The sequence below is a fragment of the Pan troglodytes genome, chromosome 4 (assembly GCF_028858775.2).
Source record: "Pan troglodytes isolate AG18354 chromosome 4, NHGRI_mPanTro3-v2.0_pri, whole genome shotgun sequence".
Lineage (NCBI taxonomy): Eukaryota > Metazoa > Chordata > Mammalia > Primates > Hominidae > Pan > Pan troglodytes.
In genome coordinates, this window is record NC_072402.2 from 7,310,073 (window position 1) to 7,331,734 (window position 21,662).

General features: G+C 43.1%; 1 protein-coding gene across 3 annotated transcripts in view; it reads left to right on the forward strand.

Annotated features, from left to right (window-relative positions):
- Positions 1–21,662, forward strand: part of SRD5A1 (steroid 5 alpha-reductase 1) — a 35,315-nt gene that overhangs the window by 5,469 nt on the left and 8,184 nt on the right. The window contains exons 1-3 of one of the 3 annotated variants that reach the window (XM_016952930.4): positions 5,017–5,518; positions 12,032–12,198; positions 16,348–16,449. In XM_016952930.4, coding sequence (XP_016808419.1) covers positions 5,445–5,518; positions 12,032–12,198; positions 16,348–16,449 — 343 coding nt within the window. In that variant the 5' untranslated portion in view covers positions 5,017–5,444. Of the gene's footprint in view, positions 1–5,016; positions 5,519–12,031; positions 12,199–16,347; positions 16,450–21,662 lie in introns of those variants that run through there. The other 2 variants (XM_001144570.6, XM_016952929.3) reach the window with 2 other exon arrangements.

Consider the following 21,662-nt stretch of genomic DNA (forward strand, 5'->3'; position numbering starts at 1 on the left):
ACATGCTTGTTGTAGAAAACTTAGAAAATAATTCAAGGAAAGAAAGAAAAGTTGCCTATAATTTCGTCTTAGAGATAAAACTGACGATATTGTGGTATTATCTTTTTCCCATATCTTTCATTGTTTTTAATAAGTGTTTTTCTAAGCAGTAGAGATACACACATACAAACACATACAACATCTTGTAACCTACTTTTAGCAGTTGGTAAGTATTTCTTCTGACTTAATAGAAACACTTAATGAAAATGACTGACAGTGAGGATTTCATATGCTTGGGCCAGACATTCCCATGTCTCAACGGGTCCTCATGGTGTGGTGGCTGGAGCACCTGGGAAAAGGGACATTGCCAGCCAGTCCTGCCACTGTGATGTTCTCTGGCCATGTCACCATATTCCTGTGAGCTTCCACGTTCTGATCTGTAAAATAGGGATAATAGTCACAGTTTTGCAGTGTAAAAAAAGGGCATTTAGTATAGGATTAGGAATTATTAGAAACACTTTGATAAGGAACTATAAGATGCACTTTTATATTATATCTAAGCTTGTAAACTCAACCAAAAGGCAACTGCAAATCGTCCTGGCCATTAAAGCACCAAATAAATTCTGGCTCATTAATACTCTCAGTTCAGCTCCATCATCAAACATGTCTCCCATTCCTGGTGGCCTCACAGATACCAAGGTTTGCAGTTTTCATGGGTTATAAAAACAACTTGATGAAAAGCAAGTCTTATTCTTTTTTTTTTTTTTTTTTCAATTGAGATGGGGTCTCCCAGTGTTGCCTGGGCTGGTCTCGGAACTCCTGGGCTCAAACAGTCCTCCTTCCTTGGCCTCCCAAAGTGGTGGGATTACCACCACACCAGGCCAAAGCCTTGTTCTTTGCCTGGAAAGAAATAAGATAAAATAGGAAAATTGTAACATGACAGAGAATGAAGTGTCAGATTTAATCTTACATTTACTCTGATTAATCAGCAAACAGAATCTCTGTGTAGCTTCCCAGACCTGACTGTTTTGTATTCGTTAGCTTGTAATCAGAACAGAAAACAGATATATGACACATTACTTAATGTCCTTTTTAATCCAAGTGCTTCATTGTTTCTCTTAAAAATGGTTTCCATCTTAAGGGACTGTCACCTTCTTGTTCAATCCTTTATTTTCTCAAAGAGAGGGAATAGTTGTTTCCCATTGTTCCTCTATGGAAGGGTGATTTTGGGTGCGAATGGGATGGTGTAGGAGAAGGGGCTGTGAGTGCCCATGCCTGTCCTAACTGGGGTAGTCTGGGCCGCAGACTGATGTGCTGTGAGTAATTTATGTCCAGGCAGGTGCACCCACCTTCCTTGCTATCTGAAATTGGCCCCATGGCCCTAAGTAGGACCCTGTCATTTATGCCTGGGGTCCGCTGCACTCTCTCAAGTGCTGTCTTCCCTCTAGAGTCTAAACAAAGACTCAGGTAAAAGCCATGCCCAGACACCTTCTTCCCGACCCCACCCCACGCGAGTTCCAAATTGGCCACAGTCAAAGGAAAATCTTCGCCGACAACAATGGATTTCCAAGGAAGTAAACTAAGTAAAGCTAAAGGGAATGGCCCGCAAGAAGAAAAGCCTTCCAGGAGATGCTGAGAGGGGCAGAGCGCTTCCTTGGAGCGGAGTGCCTAGGTCCAAGTCAGAGCTCTCTGGAGGGAGGGAAGTCAGGAAGAAGATCTCACCTTCTCCTAGCAGCTGGAGGCAGAGGCAGCATTCCCCTCCTCTCCCCTGTCCACCACTCTGTTGACTTCAGCGGTTTTATGACAGGCCTATAGGCATCAGGGTTACTGGTGTCCCCTTCCAGGGCAGGAATCAGAGAACACCAGAAGAGACTGGTGTCGATCTTTGTAAGGCTCGGTTTCCAGTCCTTGCAGTTCTCAGACATTCACATGAGACAAAAAAGAGGGACAAATCTTATCCTGAGGTTCTTTGTGAATGTCTTATCCAGGGCATGTGCTACAGCAGAAGTCATTCAAAAATGCAGCTACGCAGAAGCACGTCCTCACTCCCAGAGCACAGCCAAACCTAGACCGCAGCAGCTGCAGCCATGTAGCACCAGTGCCCTGAGCAAGTTGATGTCAAGTTGATGTCTCCAAAATATAACACACTTGTGCTAATTCAGACTAATTGTCAGCAGGCTTTTCTGGAAAGAGCCAGGTAGTGCATATCTTAGGCTTTGTGGGCCAAGATACTGGGTAGGTATTTATGATGAGAGAAAACACATTTTCACAAAAGTTTCAGTGGTAAATTCAAAATATATTATCTTAGTGCATTTTTTGTAATATATGTCTAATGAGAAGAATAGAATTCTTTCCTTGGTGAGGGATAACATTTCACTTATTGGGATTCAAAGTTAGTGTTTCCTATTATCAACATCTATTGTAAATGTTCCTCTCTTAGTGCTGATCTGTCATGAGATTTTACGTATTTTATCTCTATAAATGGAAGCGTTGACATCAGTCCACATGTATATGATTTTAATTGAGCATGATCATCACTTGGAAGGCACTCATGGAATCCTGTTAGATTCTTCTCTTGATCTTTGCCTTTCCATATGGTATTATGTTACAGATTCATATCTTCCTATGGAAGATTAGATGGCAACTCTTCCACTGCACAGCTAAATGGATTTTGAAATATGGAAATCCAGGTTCACAAACACACTGTATTTAAACTTAGAATTTATATCCACTGCAAACTTATGTGAGCATGGAGAGCTCACTTCTTTTAATTTTAATAGCATGGAAAGTACAGAACTCAGTTGGATATGACTTGTGATTGGAACAATGTCAGTTGTCATCAAAATGACTTTAACACAGTATGAGTTTTGCACATGAGTGCTGTTTTGCCTTGCAGCTTTAGGTTGAATTTATTATCAAGTCTGCAGTAAAAGCTACTTAAGCCCTTCAGAACTCAATAATGGTGGTGAGGGCAGTTCTTGCTCAGAAAAGTTTCAGTCTCAGCTCTGAGCTCAAAATAATGTGATGAAAGTTTATTAAGCCATCAAACTGGTGTATTTACGTGGGACAAATCGGCATAGTCAGCTTATTTGTGACAAAAAGTTAGAGAACTGATGATGGTTGAGTCCATGAGAGGGATTGTCATTCACTGTTGACACTATGGGCTTAATCACACACAATAGATTTTCTGCAAAAGACTTGCTGATACAAAGAATAGCATGAACCACCTTACATTTTTACAAGCTTTGTAAGTTTGTAATTTGTTTGTTTTTTTTTGTCCCATACATTTTTATCACCATCATTTGCAACAGCTTAGCAGATTCCACTTTGGATTCTACTAAATTCGTGTTTTCTCAACATCTTTGAAAATATTCTCACTGGTACTTGTTCTACACAGACTATCTAAAGAGCCTAACCCTTCATTCACTTCAGCCTTGACGTGAACGCCTCAAATAAACAACTGAGCCATATCAGTAACATCCGTAGACTCACCCAGAGCCGACAAAGACTGCTCATCATCTGCCTTGCTTTTTTTTTTTAATTATTATTTTGAGACAGGATCTCACTCTGTCACCCAAGCTGGAGTGCAGTGGCATGATCCTCAGCTCATTGCAGCCTCCACCTCCCAGGCTCCGATGATCCTCCCACCTCAGTCTCCCAAGTAGCTGGGACTACAGGCATGTACCAGCACACCCAGCTAATTTTCGTATTTTTTGTAGAGAGGGGGTTTCGCCATGTTGCCCAGGCTAGTCACAGCCATCTACCTGCCTTGGCCTCCCGAAGTGCTGGGATTACAGGCATGAGCCACTGCATCTGGTCCTGCCTTGCTTAAATAGACTGTTGAGGTTGCTCCCAGTGTCCTTAACTCCTCTAGCAAGTGTTCTCCCCAAAAGGCTAATTGTGAGAAACAAGTGTGTATTCTCTGGATACGCCTCTTTGGTTGCTGCTGTTGATTAACTCACCATTGATGCGCAGCTTTCCTTGCTTCACTAACCAGTGAGCCGCCCGATAACCTACTTTGGTTGCAGCCTCATTTTCCTTTGTTTTGTGAAGAAATCCTGCTGCCTTGGCCTCCGTGCCTTAAATGTTCTAGTTTTTCTGACCAGTGCTTTTCTGTGAGTTGGGAATAGGCTGGTGAGTGCAGAGTCTGATAATATTATCCTCTATTATATTCTTTTGACACAGTTCTAGTGTCATTGCCAGCTGACGTTTTTCAGGTCAGAATTCAACCCACAACTTAGAAGAAAATTGGGAGAAATGGATCAAGGTTCGCTGGATGTGATTCTCATATGCCAGAGGGAACATCCACCACATACGCAGAATGTTTCCTGGGAGTTGCTTCTCTCACACTGCATTTGTCCATTGTTTAAATGGGTGACATCCAATGCAGAAGTGTCTTAAGCCATTTTCAATTCTGTGTATTTCAAGCTTGCTAATATTTTCCCTTCCTGTTTTTCACCTTGCCTTCCTGTTATCCAGTATTGAATTTAGGATGGATTTTTTTCAGGTCCAGAGGCCCGACCTCTTATGAACCGAGTCCTTTCTATTTTAATAGACATCTTTCTAAACCAAATCTAGGCCTTATATTCCCCTTTTATGTCTTGCTCTTTTTTTCTGTATTTCCTCAAACTTAGAATTTGAACACTTTCTCACCTCTATCCTGCAGTTTGCCTAGTGGGAAATAACTTGAGGCCGTAACTGTCAGGGAAGTTTTCTCTCAACTTTCTCATACCGGTGTCCCTTTTGCTCTTTGCCGCATTGAGAATCTCCTAAGCTGACTTCAGAAGTGGGCTGCTTGCTCTTGGTACTTCTCAGCTTGGTACACTGAGGGGTAGAGTGAGAGCCACTCTGTCTTCTGCCATTAATTCTGTCCATCCGGGTCTAACACAAGGCCTCCTGTTCTGGTTGACAAATGGGCCGAGGCAGGAAGGATGTCTGATCACAAGTCAAGATTGCCTCCTGTTTTTAAGGGAGCCTATGACAGTCCAAGAAGCCCACACTTACCTCTGTCAAAACCAAATTCTGCTTGTTCCACAGGAAATGTTGGTATGCAAGCACTTGCAGTGTGCCTACATCCCAAATGCTAGCCCATGGTACCCATTGTCTGCCTGGATCTGAATCATGATTCCAAGACGCAGAGAGAAATTGCTGGGATTCATTGTTCTTATTCATTGCATGGCAACACTACAGCTTCCAGGAGAATACCCACCTCACTGATGACACAACATCTGAATGCACACTTACTGGCCAACACGTGCTTTGCTGTAAATCAGTATGAAGTCTTCCTAGGGGTCCTGGCCTGAATGAGATGAGAACCTTGGAGGCTGCTTTTGACTCATGTGAATGTCTTCCCCAGGAGTTAAGTGGGAGTGCTGGGGAGAGAGTGGCTTGAGGATGCACAGCCAGCATGACACTACTATTATGTGATTACTGTCGACGTTCATAACCATAACTAATGACTAATTATGACTTTACCCTGGCGCAAATGGTCAGAATGGAAACAAATAACAAGCTTTACAGTTTTTCCTGCTCTATTAAGGTATAATTTACAAATAATGAAATTCACCCATTTTAAGTCTGTAATTTGGGCTGGTCACGGTGGCTCAGTCCTGTAATCCCAACACTTTGGGAGGTAGAGGCGGGTGGATCACCTGAGGTCAGGAGTTCGAGAACAGCCTGACCAACATGGAGAAACCCCGTCTCTACTAAAAATACAAAATTAGCTGGGTGTGGTAACACATGCCTGTAATCCCAGCTACTCGGGAGGCTGAGGCAGGAGAATCGCTTCAACCCGGGAGGTGGAGGTTGCGGTGAGCCGAGATCACGCCACTGCACTCCAGCCTGGACCACAAGAGCGAAACTCCATCTCAAAAAAAAAAAAAGTCTGTAGCTTGATGAATTTTGGTGATTGCATATAGTTGTGTAATCATCACCGCAAATCAAGAGGTAGAACAGTTGTATTCCTCTAAAAAGCTCCCTTTGTGTCTTTGCAGCCAGTCTCCACCCTGACTCTATTTTTGCCTTGTCTGGATTTCATAAGTCTAAATTCAGTTTCACAATCTATTTTTTTTATTTTTTTTATTATTATACTTGAAGTTCTAGGGTATATGTGCAGAACGTGCAGGTTTGTTACATAGGTATACACATGCCATGGTGGTTTGCTGCACCCATTAACCCGTGATCTGCATTAGGTATTTCTCCTAATGCTGTCCTTCCCCCGATCCCCCACCCCACAACAGGCCCCAGTGTGTGATGTTCCCCTCCCTGTGTCCATGTGTTCTCATTGTTCAACTCCCACTTATGAGTGAAAACATGCAGTATTTTGTTTTCTGTTCTTGTGTTAGTTTGCTGAGAATGATAGTTTCCAGCATCATCCATGTCCCTGCAAAGGATATGAACTCATCCTTTTTTATGGATGCATAGTATTCCATGGTGTATATGTGCCACATTTTCTTTATCCAGACTATCATTGATGGGCATTTGTGTTGGTTCCAAGTCTTTGCTATTGTGAACAGTGCCACAATAAACATATGTGTACATGTGTCTTTATGGTAGAATGATTTATAATCCTTTGGGTATATATCCAGTAATGGGATTGCTGGGGCAAATGGTATTTCTAGTTCTAGATCCTTGAGGAATTTGGTTGGTAGGCTATTAATTACTGCCTCAATTTCAGAATTTGTTATTGGTGTATTCAGGGATTCGACTTCTTCCTGGTTTAATCTTGGGAGGGTGTATGTGTCCAGGAATTTATTTATTTCTTCTAGATTTTTCTAGTTTATTTGCATAGAGGTGTTTATAGTATTCTCTGATGGTAGTTTGTATTTCTGTGGGACCGGTGGTGATATCCTCTTTATCATTTTTTATTGCGTCTATTTGATTCTTCTCTCTTTTCTTCTTTATTAGTCTGGCTAGCAGTCTATCTATTTTGTTGATCTTTTCAAAAAACCAGCTCCTAGATTCATTGATTTTTTTGAAGGGTTTTTCGTGTCTGTCTCTCCTTCAGTTCTGCTCTGATCTTAGTTATTTCTTATCTTCTGTTACCTTTTGAATTTGTTTGCTCTTGCTTCTCTAGTTCTTTTAATTGTGTGTTAGGGTGTCGATTTTAGATCTTTCCTGCTTTCTCTTGCGGGCATTTAGTGCTATAAATTTCCCTCTACACACTGCTTTAAATGTGTCCCAAAGATTCTGGTGTGTTGTATCTTTGTTCTTATTGGTTTTAAAGAACATCTTTATTTCTGCTTTCATTTTGTTATTTATCCAGTAGTCATTCAGGAGCAGGTTGTTCAGTTTCCATGTAGTTGTGTGGTTTTGAGTGATTTTCTTAATCTTGAGTTCTAATTTGATTGCACTGTGATATAAGAGACTGTTTGTTATGATTTCCATTCTTTTGCATTTGTTGAGGAGTGTTTTACTTCCAACTATGTGGTCAATTTTAGAATAAGTGTGATGTGGTGCTGAGAAGAATGTATATTCTGTTGATTTGGGGTGGAGAGTTCTGTAGATGTCTACTAGGTCCGCTTGATCCAGAGCTGAGTTCAAGTCCTGGATATCCTTGTTAATTTTCTGTCTCATTGATCTGTCTAGTATTGACAGTGGGGTGTTAAAGTCTCCCACTATTATTGTGTGGGAGTCTAAGTCTCTTTGTAGGTCTTTAAGAACTTGCTTTATGAATCTGGGTGCTCCTGTATTGGGTGCATATATATCTAGGATAGTTACCTCTGCTTGTTGCATTGATCTCTTTACCATTATGCCCTTCTTCGTCTCTTTTGACCTTTTTGGTTTAAAATCTGTTTTCTCAGAGACTAGGATTGCAACCCCTGCTTTTTGCTTTCCATTTGCTTGGTAAATATTCCTCCATCCCTTTATTTTGAGCCTATGTGTGTCTTTGCACATGAGATGGGTCTCCTGAATACAGCACACCGATGGGTCTTGTCTCTTTATCCAATTTGCCAGTCTGTGTCTTTTAATTGGGGCATTTAGCCTGTTTACATTTAAGGTTAGTATTGTTATCTGTGAATCTGATCCTTTCATTATGATGCTAGCTGGTTATTTTGCCCGTTAGTTTATGCAATTTCTTCATAGTGTCGATGATCTTTACAATTTGGTATATTTTTGCAGTGGCTGGTACCGGTTGTTCATTTCCATGTTTAGTGCTTCCTTCAGGAGCTCTTGTAAGGCAGTCCTCATGGACAAAATCTCTCAGCATTTGCTTGTCTGTAAAGGATTTTATTTCTCCTTCACTTATGAAGCTTAGTTTGTCTGGATATGAAATTCCAGATATGAAAGAAAAGAAAATTCTTTTCTTTCAGAATGTTGAATATTAGCCCCCACTCTCTTCTGGCTTGTAGGGAAGCCAAGAGATCTGCTGTTAGTCTGATGGGCTTCCCTTTATGGGTAACCAGCCCTTTCTCTCTGGCTGCCCTTAACATTTTTTCCTTCATTTCAACCTTGGTGAATCTGACAATTATGTGTCTTGGGGTTGCTCTCCTCGAGGAGTATCTTTGTGGTGTTCTTTGTATTTCCTGAATTTGAATGTTGGCCTGCCTTGCTAGGTTGGGGAAGTTCTCCTGGATAATATCCTGAAGAGTGTTTTCCAACTTGGTTCCATTCTCCCCGTCACTTTCAGGTACAAGAGTCAAACGTAGATTTGGTCTTTTCACATAGTCCCATATTTCTTGGAGGCTTTGTTTCTTTTCACTCTAAGTCTTCTCCCTTTATTTCATTGAGTTGATCTTCAATGACTGATATCCTTTTGCCACTTGATTGATTTGGCTATTGATACTTGTGTATGCTTCACGAAGTTCTTGTGCTGTGTTTTTCAGCTGCATCAGGTCATTTATGTTCTTCTCTAAGCAGGTTATTCTAGTTAGCAATTCCTCTAACCTTTTTTCCAGGTTCTTATCTTCCTTGCATTGGGTTAGAACATGCTCCTTTGGCTCAGAGGAGTTTGTTATTACCCACCTTCTGAAGCCTACTTCTGTCAATTCGTCAAACTAATTCTCTATCCAGTTTTGTTCCCTTGCTGGCAAGGAGTTGTGATCCTTTGGAGGAGAAGAGGCATTCTGGCTTTTTGAATTTTCAGCCTTTTTGCACTGGTTTTTCCCCATCTTTGTGGATTTATCTGCCGTTGGTCTTTGATGTTGGTGATATCGATACTATTTTTTTTCTGTTTGTTAGTTTTCCTTCTAACAGGCCCCTCTGCTGCAGGTCTGCCTGAGTTTGCTGGAGGTCCGCTCCAGACCCTGTTTGCCTGGGTATCACCAGTGGAGGCTGCAGAACAACAAACATTGCTGCCTGTTCCTACCTCTGGAAGCTTCATCCCAGAGGGGCACCCGCCAGATGCCAGCCAGAGCTCTCCAGTATGAGGTGTCTGTCGGCCCCTACTGGGAAGAGTCTTCCAGTGTGGATACACAGGGGGTCAGGGACCCACTTGAGGAGGTTGTCCCTTATCAGAGCTCGAACTGTGTGCTGGGAGAACCGCTGCTCTCTTCAGAGCTGTCAGGCAGAGACTGCTGAAGTCTGCTGAAGCTGCGCCCAGAGCCACCCCCTCCCCCAGGTGCTCTGTCCCAGGGAGCTGCGGTTGGCTCTGCCCAGTTCGAACTTCCTGGGGCTTTGTTTACACTATGAGGGTAAAACCGTCTACTTAAGCCTCAGCAGTGGTGGATGCCCCTCCCCCCCACCAAGCTCTAGCATCCCAGGTCAACCTCAAACTGCTCTGGAGCAGCGAGAATTTCAAGCCAGTGGATCTTAGCTTTCTGGGCTCCATCGGCATGGGACCCACTGAGCCAGGCACTGGAGAGAATGGTCTGCTGGTTGCGAAGACTATGGGAAAAGCGCAGTGTCTGGGCCGGAATGCACCGTTCCTCCTGGTACAGTCTCTCATGGCTTCCCTTGGCTAGGAAAGGGAAGTCCCTTGACCCCTTGCACTTCCTGGGTGAGGCGATGCCCCACCCTGCTTTGGCTCGCCCTCCGTGGGCTGCACCCACTGTCCAACCAGTCCCAGTGAGATAAGCCAGTTACCTCAGTTGGAAATGCAGGAATCACCCACCTTCTGTGTCGATCTCGCTGGGAGCTGCAAGACCGGAGCTGTTCCTATTCAGCCATCTTGCCTGCCCACCCTTCACAATCTATTAATATATAGAGAGCAGTAATATTGCCCAAAAAGGGAAAGTTAATCTTTGTGGTTAATCCTCTCCCCTGAGTCTCATTTTGCCTTTTCTAGAATTTCATAAGTCTAAATTGGATTTATTTCATTGGTAACAGTGCTATTCATGTTGTCTTTCTTTCTTCTCGGGTCAGTTTTGGTCATCTGTGTCTTTCAAGGACTTTGTCTATTTCATCAAGTTGTTAAATTTATTGGTATAAGATTGTTCATAATAGTTCCTTATTATCTGGGTGGATCACATGAGCCCAGGAGTTCAAGACCAGAACTAGAGATCAGGCATAGAGAGACCCTGTCTCTACAAAAAAAAGTTTTTAAATTAACCAGGTGTGGTGGTGTGTGCCTGAGGTCCCAGCTACTCAGGAAGCTGAGGCAGGAGGATCACTTGAGCCTAGGATGTTGAGGCTGCAGTGAGCCATGATTGCCCCACTGCACTCTAGCCTGAGTGACAGAGCAAGACCCTGTCTTGAAAAAAAAAAAAAGAGTTCCTTATTATCCTCTTAAGGTCTGTAGGATATGTAGTGATGTCCCCTCTTTCAATGTGTTATACACTTATATTAAAGAGAAAATTCAAACAGAGAATAACATTTTGCATTCTCTTTATAATTTTCTAATTTCTTGTCCTTTTATTTCAACTCCTTAAACCTTTAGTAAAATGCACCTAAGCCAGTGTGGTACAACAGAACATGATCTTTCTTTTTTTTTTTTTTAATTATACTTTAAGTTTTAGGGTACATGTGCACATTGTGCAGGTTAGTTACATATGTATACATGTGCCATGCTGGTGCGCTGCACCCACTAACTCGTCATCTAGCATTAGGTATATCTCCCAATGCTATCCCTCCCCCCTCCCCCCACCCCACAACAGCCCCAGAGTGTGATGTTCCCCTTCCTGTGTCCATGTGATCTCATTGTTCAATTCCCACCTATGAGTGAGAATATGCGGTGTTTGGTTTTTTGTTCTTGCGATAGTTTACTGAGAATGAACATGATCTTTCAATTGCCCCGATTTACATTTAAGCTCAGCCACTCACTAGCCTGTGGCCTTGAGCAACTTACTTTACCACTCTGAGTCTTAACTTTATCCTCTATCAAATGTGGATAAGAGTGCCTCTGCCTGGTTAGCTGAGCTGGGGGCAAGGAGTCGCTGGGGGAATTGGGGGTGGGGCCAGCAGGTGAAAGTGCTCAGTGAATGGAAGCCATTGCAATGGTGATGGATGATGTGATGATGTGTTCCAAATCTTATTACTTAGACTAGGACTAGTTAATGGTTTTAGGATAGTGGAAATCTTGAGAGCCTCTTGAAACCCCTAGTTTTCTCAAATTCAGTGTATTCTGTTTTATATTGCATGTAAGTAGAATCTGGAGTTTGTACACTGTGGTAAACATGATTGAAACGTGGTAATGCTTTATTGAAAAATCTGCTTTTTGGCTGGATACAGTGGCTCACGCCTATAATCCCAACATTTTGGGACGACAAGGCAGGAAGATCACTTGAGGCTGAAGTTTGAGACCAGCCTGAGCAACAGATTGAGACTTGGTCTCTACAAAATAATAATAATAAGTGTGGTGGCACATGCTTGTAGTCCCAGCTACTCGAGAGGCTGGGACGGGAAGATCGCTTAAGCCCTGGAGCTCAAGGCCGCAGTGAGCCATGATCAAGCCACTGTACTGCAGCCTGGGCAACACAGCAAGAACTTGTCTCAAAAAATAAAATTAAAATCAAAATCCACTTTTAGCTTAGATTTAATAAATTAGTATAAATGTTACTGAGGATGACATTTGTACAAGAAAGTAAGATTTAAAACCCAAATCATTTAAGATAGGATTACGGAAATGATTATCTTTAATTTTTTAAAAAATTGTGCCTGTTTCTTATTTCCTAAGGTGCTTAATTTACCCATTTCTGATGCGAGGAGGAAAGCCTATGCCACTGTTGGCGTGTACAATGGCGATTATGTTCTGTACCTGTAACGGCTATTTGCAAAGCAGATACTTGAGCCATTGTGCAGTGTATGCTGATGACTGGGTAACAGATCCCCGTTTTTTAATAGGTGAGTGTCCACAGCAGTGAACTCCGCCTTGTTCACATCATTGCTTTTATGTTGATGTCCCAGTGGTTTCTAATGAGAAAGTCCAAGCTTCCTGTGAGAACAAAGACAACAGAGAAAGCAGCAGCACCCCGGAGTCCCCATGGGAGAGCCCAGCTGTCTCAGCACAGCTGGGGGCAGGGAGGTGACGCAGGTGCTGGGCACCTTCCCCCGCACGGGCAGGCGCTGAAGCACAGGTGCCTGGTCAAGCCAAGAACCCAAAAATAGCAGTGGGCTGTAGCAGAATGAGCAGGGACTAAAGATTGAGACCCTTTGGCCACTCACTGACCACATAATCTCCTGCGGTTCCTTCCGTGACATGAGGAAAACCCAGACTGGGTTAGCTTCCTACAGTGCAGCTTCTGTGATTCTATGAACTTGAATCAACTTTTAGGTTTATGAAGTTGTTGAATTTTTTTATTTGTGTCAGTTAATGTGAATTAATGTACATTTTCAACCTCTAATTATAACTTTTTAAGTTCTAAGCAAAAATGAAAATAAAACAGCCATCAAAAATATTTGCAAGAGCATTAAAAATTAACACTCTGGCTGGGTGCAGTGGCTCACACTGTAATCCTAGCACTTTGGGAGGCTGAGGTGGGCAGATGACTTGAATCCAGGAGTTCAAGACCAGCCTGGGCAACATGGTGAAACTCCAGCTCTACAAAAAATACAAAAACGTAGCTGGGCATGGTGACACGCACCGTGGTCCCAGCTTACTCAGAGGCACTGAGGTGGGAGGATCACCTGAGGCCAGGAGATCAAGGCTGCAGTGAGCTATGATTGTGCCACTGCGTTCCAGCCTGGGTGACAGAGTGAGACTCTGTCTCAAAAAAAAAAAAAAAAAAAAAACTCAGGGATCTTATATATAAGAAAGATTCTTCTATATATTTGTTTAGTCTATCCTAGCATTTAGATATTAAACCATACTGAGGTGGAGCTTACAATGGTAGCATGCTAAAAGTCTGAAGTCAGTCTGTCAGATTTGCAAACTACCCTGCAGTGCTTCACCTTAAGCTACATAAAGTGACCTTACATTGCATTGTGCTTTTTCTCCATGTGTATTAATTTATAATCATAGAAATAAACTAACACTTGGATAGTACTTTGTTGCTGAGAGATCCCTTTCACATTTCTCAGCCATGTTTTTTGTTGGTGAATTAGAATTTTATTCCAAGGTTTCATCATACCTGAGGATCGTTACAGTGAGACACCTGTCCCTCCTCTACAAAAGGAGGGTTGGCTGAGAAGGCGTTTCAAGATCCTTTTCTAGCTCCAGAGTCTGTGCCTCCATGAAATGCTAGACTAAATTCTTTGGTACTAAACTGTTGTACACTACCCCCAAATATCTTCTTGGTTTACCTGCTTTTTGACTACTTTATTTTCTTCTGCCCTACCTGTCAAGAGGAAGAATAGGCTTTTGAGTTCCTGTGCAGATCACATGATTTATGCCTCCCCATGTTCTCTGAGGCAGAAAGGATGTCCCTAAGATGTGAAAGGTCAGAAGAGTTACACAGCTGGCCCAAGACATCTAGACGCAGTGAATGGCAGAGCGGTGATTTCCACCACCTCACCAAGCTGAGCATCCGCAAGTGGTAACAAGGAATAAGAGGAAGGGGAATTTCTTTCTTTTTTTCTTTTTAACTAAAAATATGGATTTTAAATGTTTGCCAGAGAGTCTCATGGGACTCACCTCTATGATGAACAACAACAGAAGAACCCTCCTATTTAAAGTAGCTCCGCAGATGGTTCGCATCACGTAGAGGTGACTGTGAAGCTGGTCAGAGATTCCAAACACCAATCAATTGTAGACAGACCTCTTGACTTCTTTACAATTAAACAGAAGGATTTGAAAAGGAAAAAATATGCCAATTGGAAGACAATCTAGGTTACCTTTTGTGTGTTATATTTATTGCCTAGAGTTTATTGTTTTTGTGAGGAAACAGACATGAAATTACATAAATAAGTAATTATGCCTACTGTAGTTACCATGAAGTAATAAGCAAATAATAATAATAATAATTTTTTTTTTTGAGATAGAGTCTCTCTATCGCCCAGGCTGGAGTGCAGAGGTGCAATCTTGGCTCACTGCAACCTCTGCCTCCTGAGTTCAAGAGATTCTCCTGCCTCAGCCTCCCGAGTAGCTGGGACTATAGGTGCATGCCACTATGCCCAACTAATTTTTTTTATTTTTTTAGTAAAGACAGGGTTTCATCATGTTGGCCAGACTGGTCTTGGACTCCTGACCTCAGGTGATTCACCCGCCTCAGCCTCCCAAAGTGGTGGGATTACAGGTGTGAGCCACCGTGCCCAGCAAATTTCTAACAAAAGGTTTTTCAAACCAGCAAAAGTGGTTAATCTAAAATATTTTATAGAAAGATTTTAAGTTTTTTTTGTTTGTTTTTTTGTTTTTTTTGAGGCAGCCTGTCATCCAGGCTGGAGTGCAGTGGCGTGATCTTGGCTCATGGCAACGTGTGCCTCCCAGGCTCAAGCAATTCTTGTGCCTCAACCTCAGAGTAGCTGGGATTACAGGCGTGTGCCATCTTACCTGGTTAATTTTTGTATTTTCAGTAGAGATGGGGTTTCACCATGTTGGCCAGCCTGGTCTTGAACCCCTGTCCTGAAGTGATCCACCCACCTTGGCCTCCCAAAGTGCTGGGATTATAGGTGTGAGCCACTATGCCCAGCCAGATTTTAAGATTCTTATAAATGGAATTAAATATTTAGCTTAGATGAACACAAGTACTAGTTTTCTTCCAATCTAAGCAATAAAGGGAGCTTGTCTCCTGGAAGAAACATAAAGTAACCATGTTATTTAGACAACATGATTCCTTTCTAGAACCTCATATTGGAAGCCAAATTACATAGGGGTGAAATACTAAAATCCCAAAAAGGTAGCAAATCAACTATAAATGTATGGATCCAATAAATGACTTACAAAACGTATTATAAAACTTGGTATGAACTGCTTTACTTAGGAAAAAAAAAATAAAAGCTGATTACAGTGGCAAAATCAGAAGGAAGAAATCTTGAAACCCTTGCTATAGACCAGAAGGTTTTCCATGTCCTTTTTCTAACTGAAAAAGTATTCAATGTCACTGGTGATGACTCAAATAATAATGATGCCCCACGTGTACATTGATTTAATATTGAACTGAATGCCAGCATTAAGCAGCATCTGTCTTTCCCATTTTAAAAAAGTATATCAGAACCATCAGGTTAACCTCTTTTTATCAATATTTCTTTTATAAAACACTGTTTTGGCCTTTTGCCTTTTCTTGATGGAATTAATTGATGTGATACTAACGACTCTCCTTTAAGTGATGAAAAATCCCTGCGGATTCGTAAGAATAGGAGAGAAAACTGGGGATACCATGGGATTCTGGGGAGAACCATGCAGGCGGCCACGGGAGACTCTTGTCAAGAACCAAGGAGGAAGGACTGACCGAGCAATGCTGATTGATGAGCCTGCAGGAATTCTGCGGTGGGGGAAACATAGATGCACATTAATTTGTTTAAATGAGGTTGTAAATAAGAGAAGAAGACCAGAGATCTACTCCTAGGAACTGCCACCCCTCAAGGGGTGACGTACAGCCAGTGGTGACAGAGCAGCACAGGAGCATCACCCCTCCTGATTCATGTGGTGGAGATGGCAGCATTGCCTCATGCAGATTTTGTGAGAAATAAGTGGGATGCGTCTGTCTGGTGGGCTGACTCCCTGATGCTCCCTGGAAAGGAGCCGTGTGCCCAAGTCAGATTTCTGTCCATACTTGTCATCCTGAAAATGTAGATTGTGGTGAACCCTTGGAAAGGAGCCATGTGCCCAAGTCAGATTTCTGTCCATACTTGTCACCCTGAAGATGTAGATTGTGATGAACAGGTCAAAGTATTCTGAGTACACTAGATGATGTATTTGTATTATTAGAAAAACAGAGCCCTGCTTGGCATACCTGACAACAGCGCTTAATGGTTTTTACTACCAGTTATGGCTAATATGTTACACTAACAATGGTAATATGAAGGGTTGCAATAATACTGTTCAGTCAGGCTGGGGCTCATAGTGAAATTTTATGGTTTATTAGCCATAATCATCTTGCAATTTTTTTCCTTTAGGTTTTGGCTTGTGGTTAACGGGCATGTTGATAAACATCCATTCAGATCATATCCTAAGGAATCTCAGAAAACCAGGAGATACTGGATACAAAATACCAAGGGGTACGTACAGAAAGTGAAGAATTTCTGTGAAAGTTGCTTGCCGTGGTGCCTGGCTATTTTAGTGTTGCCAGCTCTAAGAAGTAGTAGCGTAGTAGTTATTAGCTGCAAGTTTTCAGTGTAAGTCATCATCATTAATAACAAGTGCTATTGTTATTGTCTTATTAGAATAACAAAAGACCCAAATCTAGCTAACTGAACAGTTATTAAACAAAGCAGAAACTCCAGTTATATCTGTGCTTGGGAAGAGAGGATGAGGAAGAATTTATGATTGACGAGGAGTGTCTGACACTTTTGTTTCTAGCAGTATAATGGAATAGATATTTTGACCCTCCTCTGAAAACAGTTTAAAACATTGGAATATTTTGAAAATCTTCTTAAACGCATCAGTATACTATCAAGAAAGGAACTAATCATCAGAGGACAAGATCTAGGTGAATGGTGGAATCTGGAGCATGTCTTTTGAGAATTTGTGATGAGGCGCTGACCACCATGCTGGTTTGTAACGCAGATTCGCACTACTTGTATAGTATGAAAAATCTCAAGCCGTAAATTAATTTCCATGGCCTGGGGTAGTGGTGGACTCTCCTGGCCAGCAAAAGCCCAGATCCCCAAGGGGATCTGCATTCAACCTGAGTCTCAAAGAACCCAATGTGCCACGTTCCACAGAGTAAGAGGCACAGTCACAAGGTACAGAACCCACAAGGAAGTACAGCACCATGAGGGAGAGCGTAATTCAACATGAAAGATTTCAGATGTTAGAATTAATGGAAACGCTATAAAGTGAGTACTTGAAATGCTTTTTAAAAGGAGTAGATTACAATTAGGAGTAAGAAGCAATGTACCATAAAAGGACTAGAAACCAATAGAGCTTCAGAAAAATTTTTTTAAAGTACATAAATCTAAAACTTTAATGGAGAAAGGGCGTGACATCACTTAGTTTGAACTTCTTCCACTTATGTTCCTAGAAACCATATGAGAATAGCAACAAAAACAAACAATGCTACAAATCTCAAATTACTTAAACTGTGACCCTGAGAACCTGGAATCAGCAAAGCCAGCTCCAGACGTGATGGTAGTGTGATAGAAGTGGCAGAGAAGAGAAAACATGACAGAGTCCTAGACAGGCTGCTGATCACCTATTCAGCCCCTGGGTGGACTGGGGAAGAATCCTCTCTTTGGTGTTGGGCTTATGAGCAAACTGCACCCTCATGGGGTCATCCCAAGGAGCCGCTTCCTCTGGCAGGTACAGTGGCTGGGAGAGCACAGTGTAAGCTGGATGGTGGCCCCCTCGCTTCCTGCCCAGCACCCTTGCATGGGGAACAGCGTGATTCCAAATTAATCGGCAAGTATTCATCCCCTGAAGGAGAGGGCCCTGTCCTGAGGAGGAGCTGCCATGAGCCAGACTAAGAAGGGACAGGGCACAGTCCTGGGGAAGGCAGAATGAAAAGGTGCAGAAGATGCCAGAAGCCACAGACTGGCAGATTTGAAAAACACCACTTCCAAAAGAAAGGGCATCCCCAGAGATGGCAGGATCCCATGGGAGGGCCCTCCTGGGCCAGGCTGGTTACGGAAAGGCCTGAGGTGCCTTATACAGAGGGTCCTGTCCACTGTTCCACAGTAGTTGAGATGCCATCAAAACTTTTCAGCCCCTTTCCCTCCATTTCCTGCTCTCAGTGTCTGATCCTTGTTCTAATCCAAAATATTCAAACCTGAACAACAAAAAAGGTACAATCCCCAAATCTGTGCAGTCATGACATTAGGACAGCAAAAAAGCAGCAAAACTTACCTGAGCAGAAACGTGTTTCACAAAGCAGGGGAAAATTGTAATCAAAATTCCAACATGAATTTTAAAATGTGAATGGAGGCCAAGCGAGGTGGCTGATGCCTGTAATCCCAGCACGTTGAGAGGCCGAGGTGGGCAGATCACATGAGGTCCAGAGTTCGAGACCAACCTGGCCAATATGGCAAAACCCCATCCCTACTAAAAACACAAAAATTAGCTGGGCGTGGTGGCACGTGCCTGTAATCCCAGCTACTTGGGAGGCTGAGACACGAGAATCACTTGAGTCTGGGAGGCAGAGGGTGCAGTTAGCCGAGATCATGCCACTGTATTCCAGCCTGGACGACAGAGTGAGACTCTGTCTCGAAAAAATAAAAAATAAAAATAAAATGTGAATGGAGCAGCTGCAGAGTCTATACCCGTCAGCTAAAGAACACCTGCGACGAACCCGCAATCTACAAACTTAGCTTATTACCTGTCGCAGTAAAGGGAGACCTCTCCCTGCGATGTTTCCCCACAGCATGTAGCCTCCTTCCTGCAGCTAGTAATCAACCCAGCTTCCTGACGGCCTGTGGCCATCAATGGCATCTCTGTGAACAGACAGGCCAAAGGAAATGCAGAAGCTTGGCTGCAACTCTCAGGCAGCAGGAGGTGACACCAGACATCGGTGCAGATGACATGGGACACATGAGACTTAGGGAAGAAAATGCTTCTAAAATTCTTAATTTCTCATCTCCAAGTACTAACCAGGCTCAGCCTTGCTTAGCTTCCAAGATCAGACAAGATCAAAATTCTTTATTTCTAATCATTAAAAAAAAAAAAAGAAACCACAGAAGCATGTTAGAAGATAGAAATGGAAAAGCAAAGAATATGAAACCTAGACTGGGTGCAGTGGCTCACACCTGTAATCCCAGCACTTTGGGAGGCTGAGGCAGGAGGATCACTTGAGGCCAGGAGTTTGAGACCAGCCTAGGCAACATAGCCAGACTCCCATCTCCACAAAAAAATTGAAAGAAAATTAGCCAGGCATGGTGGTGCACACCTGTAGTCCCAGCCACTCAGGAGGCTGAGGTGGGAGGATCACTTGAACCCAGGAGTTTGTGGCTGCAGTGAGCCTCGATCATACCACTGCACTCCAGAGGGAGACCCCGTCTCAAAAAAAAAAACTTTTTTTTTTTTTTTTGAGACGGGGTCTCGCTCTGTCACCCAGGCTGGAGTGTAGTGGCGCGATCTTGGCTCACTGCAAGCTCTGCCTCCCGGGTTCACGCCATTCTCCTGCCTCAGCCCCCCGAGTAGCTGGGACTACAGGCCCCCGCCACCACGCCTGGCTAATTTTTTATATTTTTAGTAGAGATGGGGTTTCACCGTGTTAGCCAGGATGGTCTCGATCTCCTGACCTCGTGATCCACCCGCCTTGGCCTCCCAAAGTGCTGGGATTACAGGCGTGAGCCACTGCGCCCGGCCAAAAAAGATCATTCTTATTGTGAATGACGTTTTGGTGATAGCTGGAGAAGGTAGGGAAAATATATCCATCCTAGGCACATTGAAGTCCATGAAGAAGAAATCCAAAGCATTGGAACAGAATATATTTTGAAAACTAATTCAAGAAAGCTTTTGTGAAGTAAAACAAGACACAAGAGCGTCTGCCGTTTGCAAGTACGCACCCTATACTGGAGGAAGTGGACAGGAAACAGTGACGATCATCTGTGTGTGCCATGACTGGCTTGTAAGGGAAAGTTTGTTAGATTCTTCAGGGCAACATTCCGTGCCAGGGCCTTAAAGGCAGCACCACGAGAGGCCCAAGGAACGTGGAAGCCAAAATATTATCCTAGCTTTGGAGTCCCTCATGTAAAATCTGTCAGGTTTTGAAGACTCAGGTGTAGGGAGTCTGAGTGCTGTGCCCCATGAGGACTCCACCATGGTCGGCTTTGTGACCGGCGCCCTTCGCTGCAGACTCTTAATTTTGCAGGGCGTTTTCATGTGACACATTGATGGTTTCTAATACACAGGTGTGCCGTCTACATCCAGTGCCTCCGTGAGGTCTTTCAGAAACGCTTCGCAGGACTCTGTTAATCATGGTGCCATAACTGGTTAGGGTCAAAGGAGCAAGTGACAAAATGAACAAATAAAGAGATAAAGAGAGGTGCACAGGTGTGACGTCCATAGTCAGTACATACGGGCTGAACTAGGGCTTAGGACAAGTGCTGTGGGCTGTGTGTGACAACCATTTGTGGTTTTGTAATGCGGCATCTGTAAGCAGCCTGTGTCTCAAGAGGACATTTTTTAGCAGATTGGCATCTGCAGGCTTTCCAGTCTAATTCCATGCTTACCACACCGTGTGCCCCACACCAGACACTTAAGAGAGAAGTTTCACTGAGCAGGCGGCATGCAGGAAGGCATCGTGGCCCCAGCCCTGCCCACAGGCTGTCTGCCCTTTGGGTGACTGGCATCTGCAGGGTATGGTACAAAGGTCCTTCCACGTCTGGGATTCACCTGCCCAGGGCTCTGATGAAATACAGTTGATGATTAACGCAATCTTGTAGAAAGTTGAAGCAGTTACAGAAATGGGTGAATAAGAAAGTGAAAGTGACTAAGCTCCATGGCTCAGGAGGAACAGCGCTGTGAATGCTTTGGGTCCATTCTTGCAGGCGCTTCTGCAGGTGCACATGCCCACACATGGCGAATGACATTCTATTTATTGGGCATTAAGTTTGATATTTTTATGTTTTTATATTGTCATTAAAAAGTTTACTTGTCAATGAATATTGATATTTGTATTAGTCTGTTTTCACTCTGCTATAAAGAACTACCTGAGACTGGGTAATTTATGAAGAGAAAATGTTTAATTGACTCACAGTTCCGCATGGCTGGGGAGGACTCAGGAAACTTACAATCATGGCAGAAGGCGAAGGGGAAGTAAAGACCTTCACGTGGTGGCAGGAGAGAGAGCGAGTGAAGGGGGATCTGCCTCACTCTTTCAAACCATTACATCTCATGAGAATTCACTATCACAAGAAACCGCCTGCATGATCCAGTCACCTCCCACTGGGTCCCTTCCTTGTCCTGTGGGGATCACAGTTCAAGATGAGATTGGGTGGGGACACAGAATCAAACCATATCAGTATTATTTTACAATTCTGAATTATTTCAAGCTTACAGAAAAGTAGTAGAGAGCTTATTATTGCAAACATCTACACACCCCACCTTCCTTAAATAAGAAAACGAAAAGCACTGTGCTGTCTTGGGCTCAGCAAAACCATTTTCTTTCTTTTTAAAAAATAGACCATCTCAGGCTGGGTGCCATGGCTCACACCTGTAATCCCAGCACTTTGGGAGGCCGAGAGAGGTGGATCACCTGAGGTCAGGAATTCCACACCAGCCTAGCCAGCATAGTGAAACCCCATCCCTACTAAAAATACAAAACTCCAAAAAA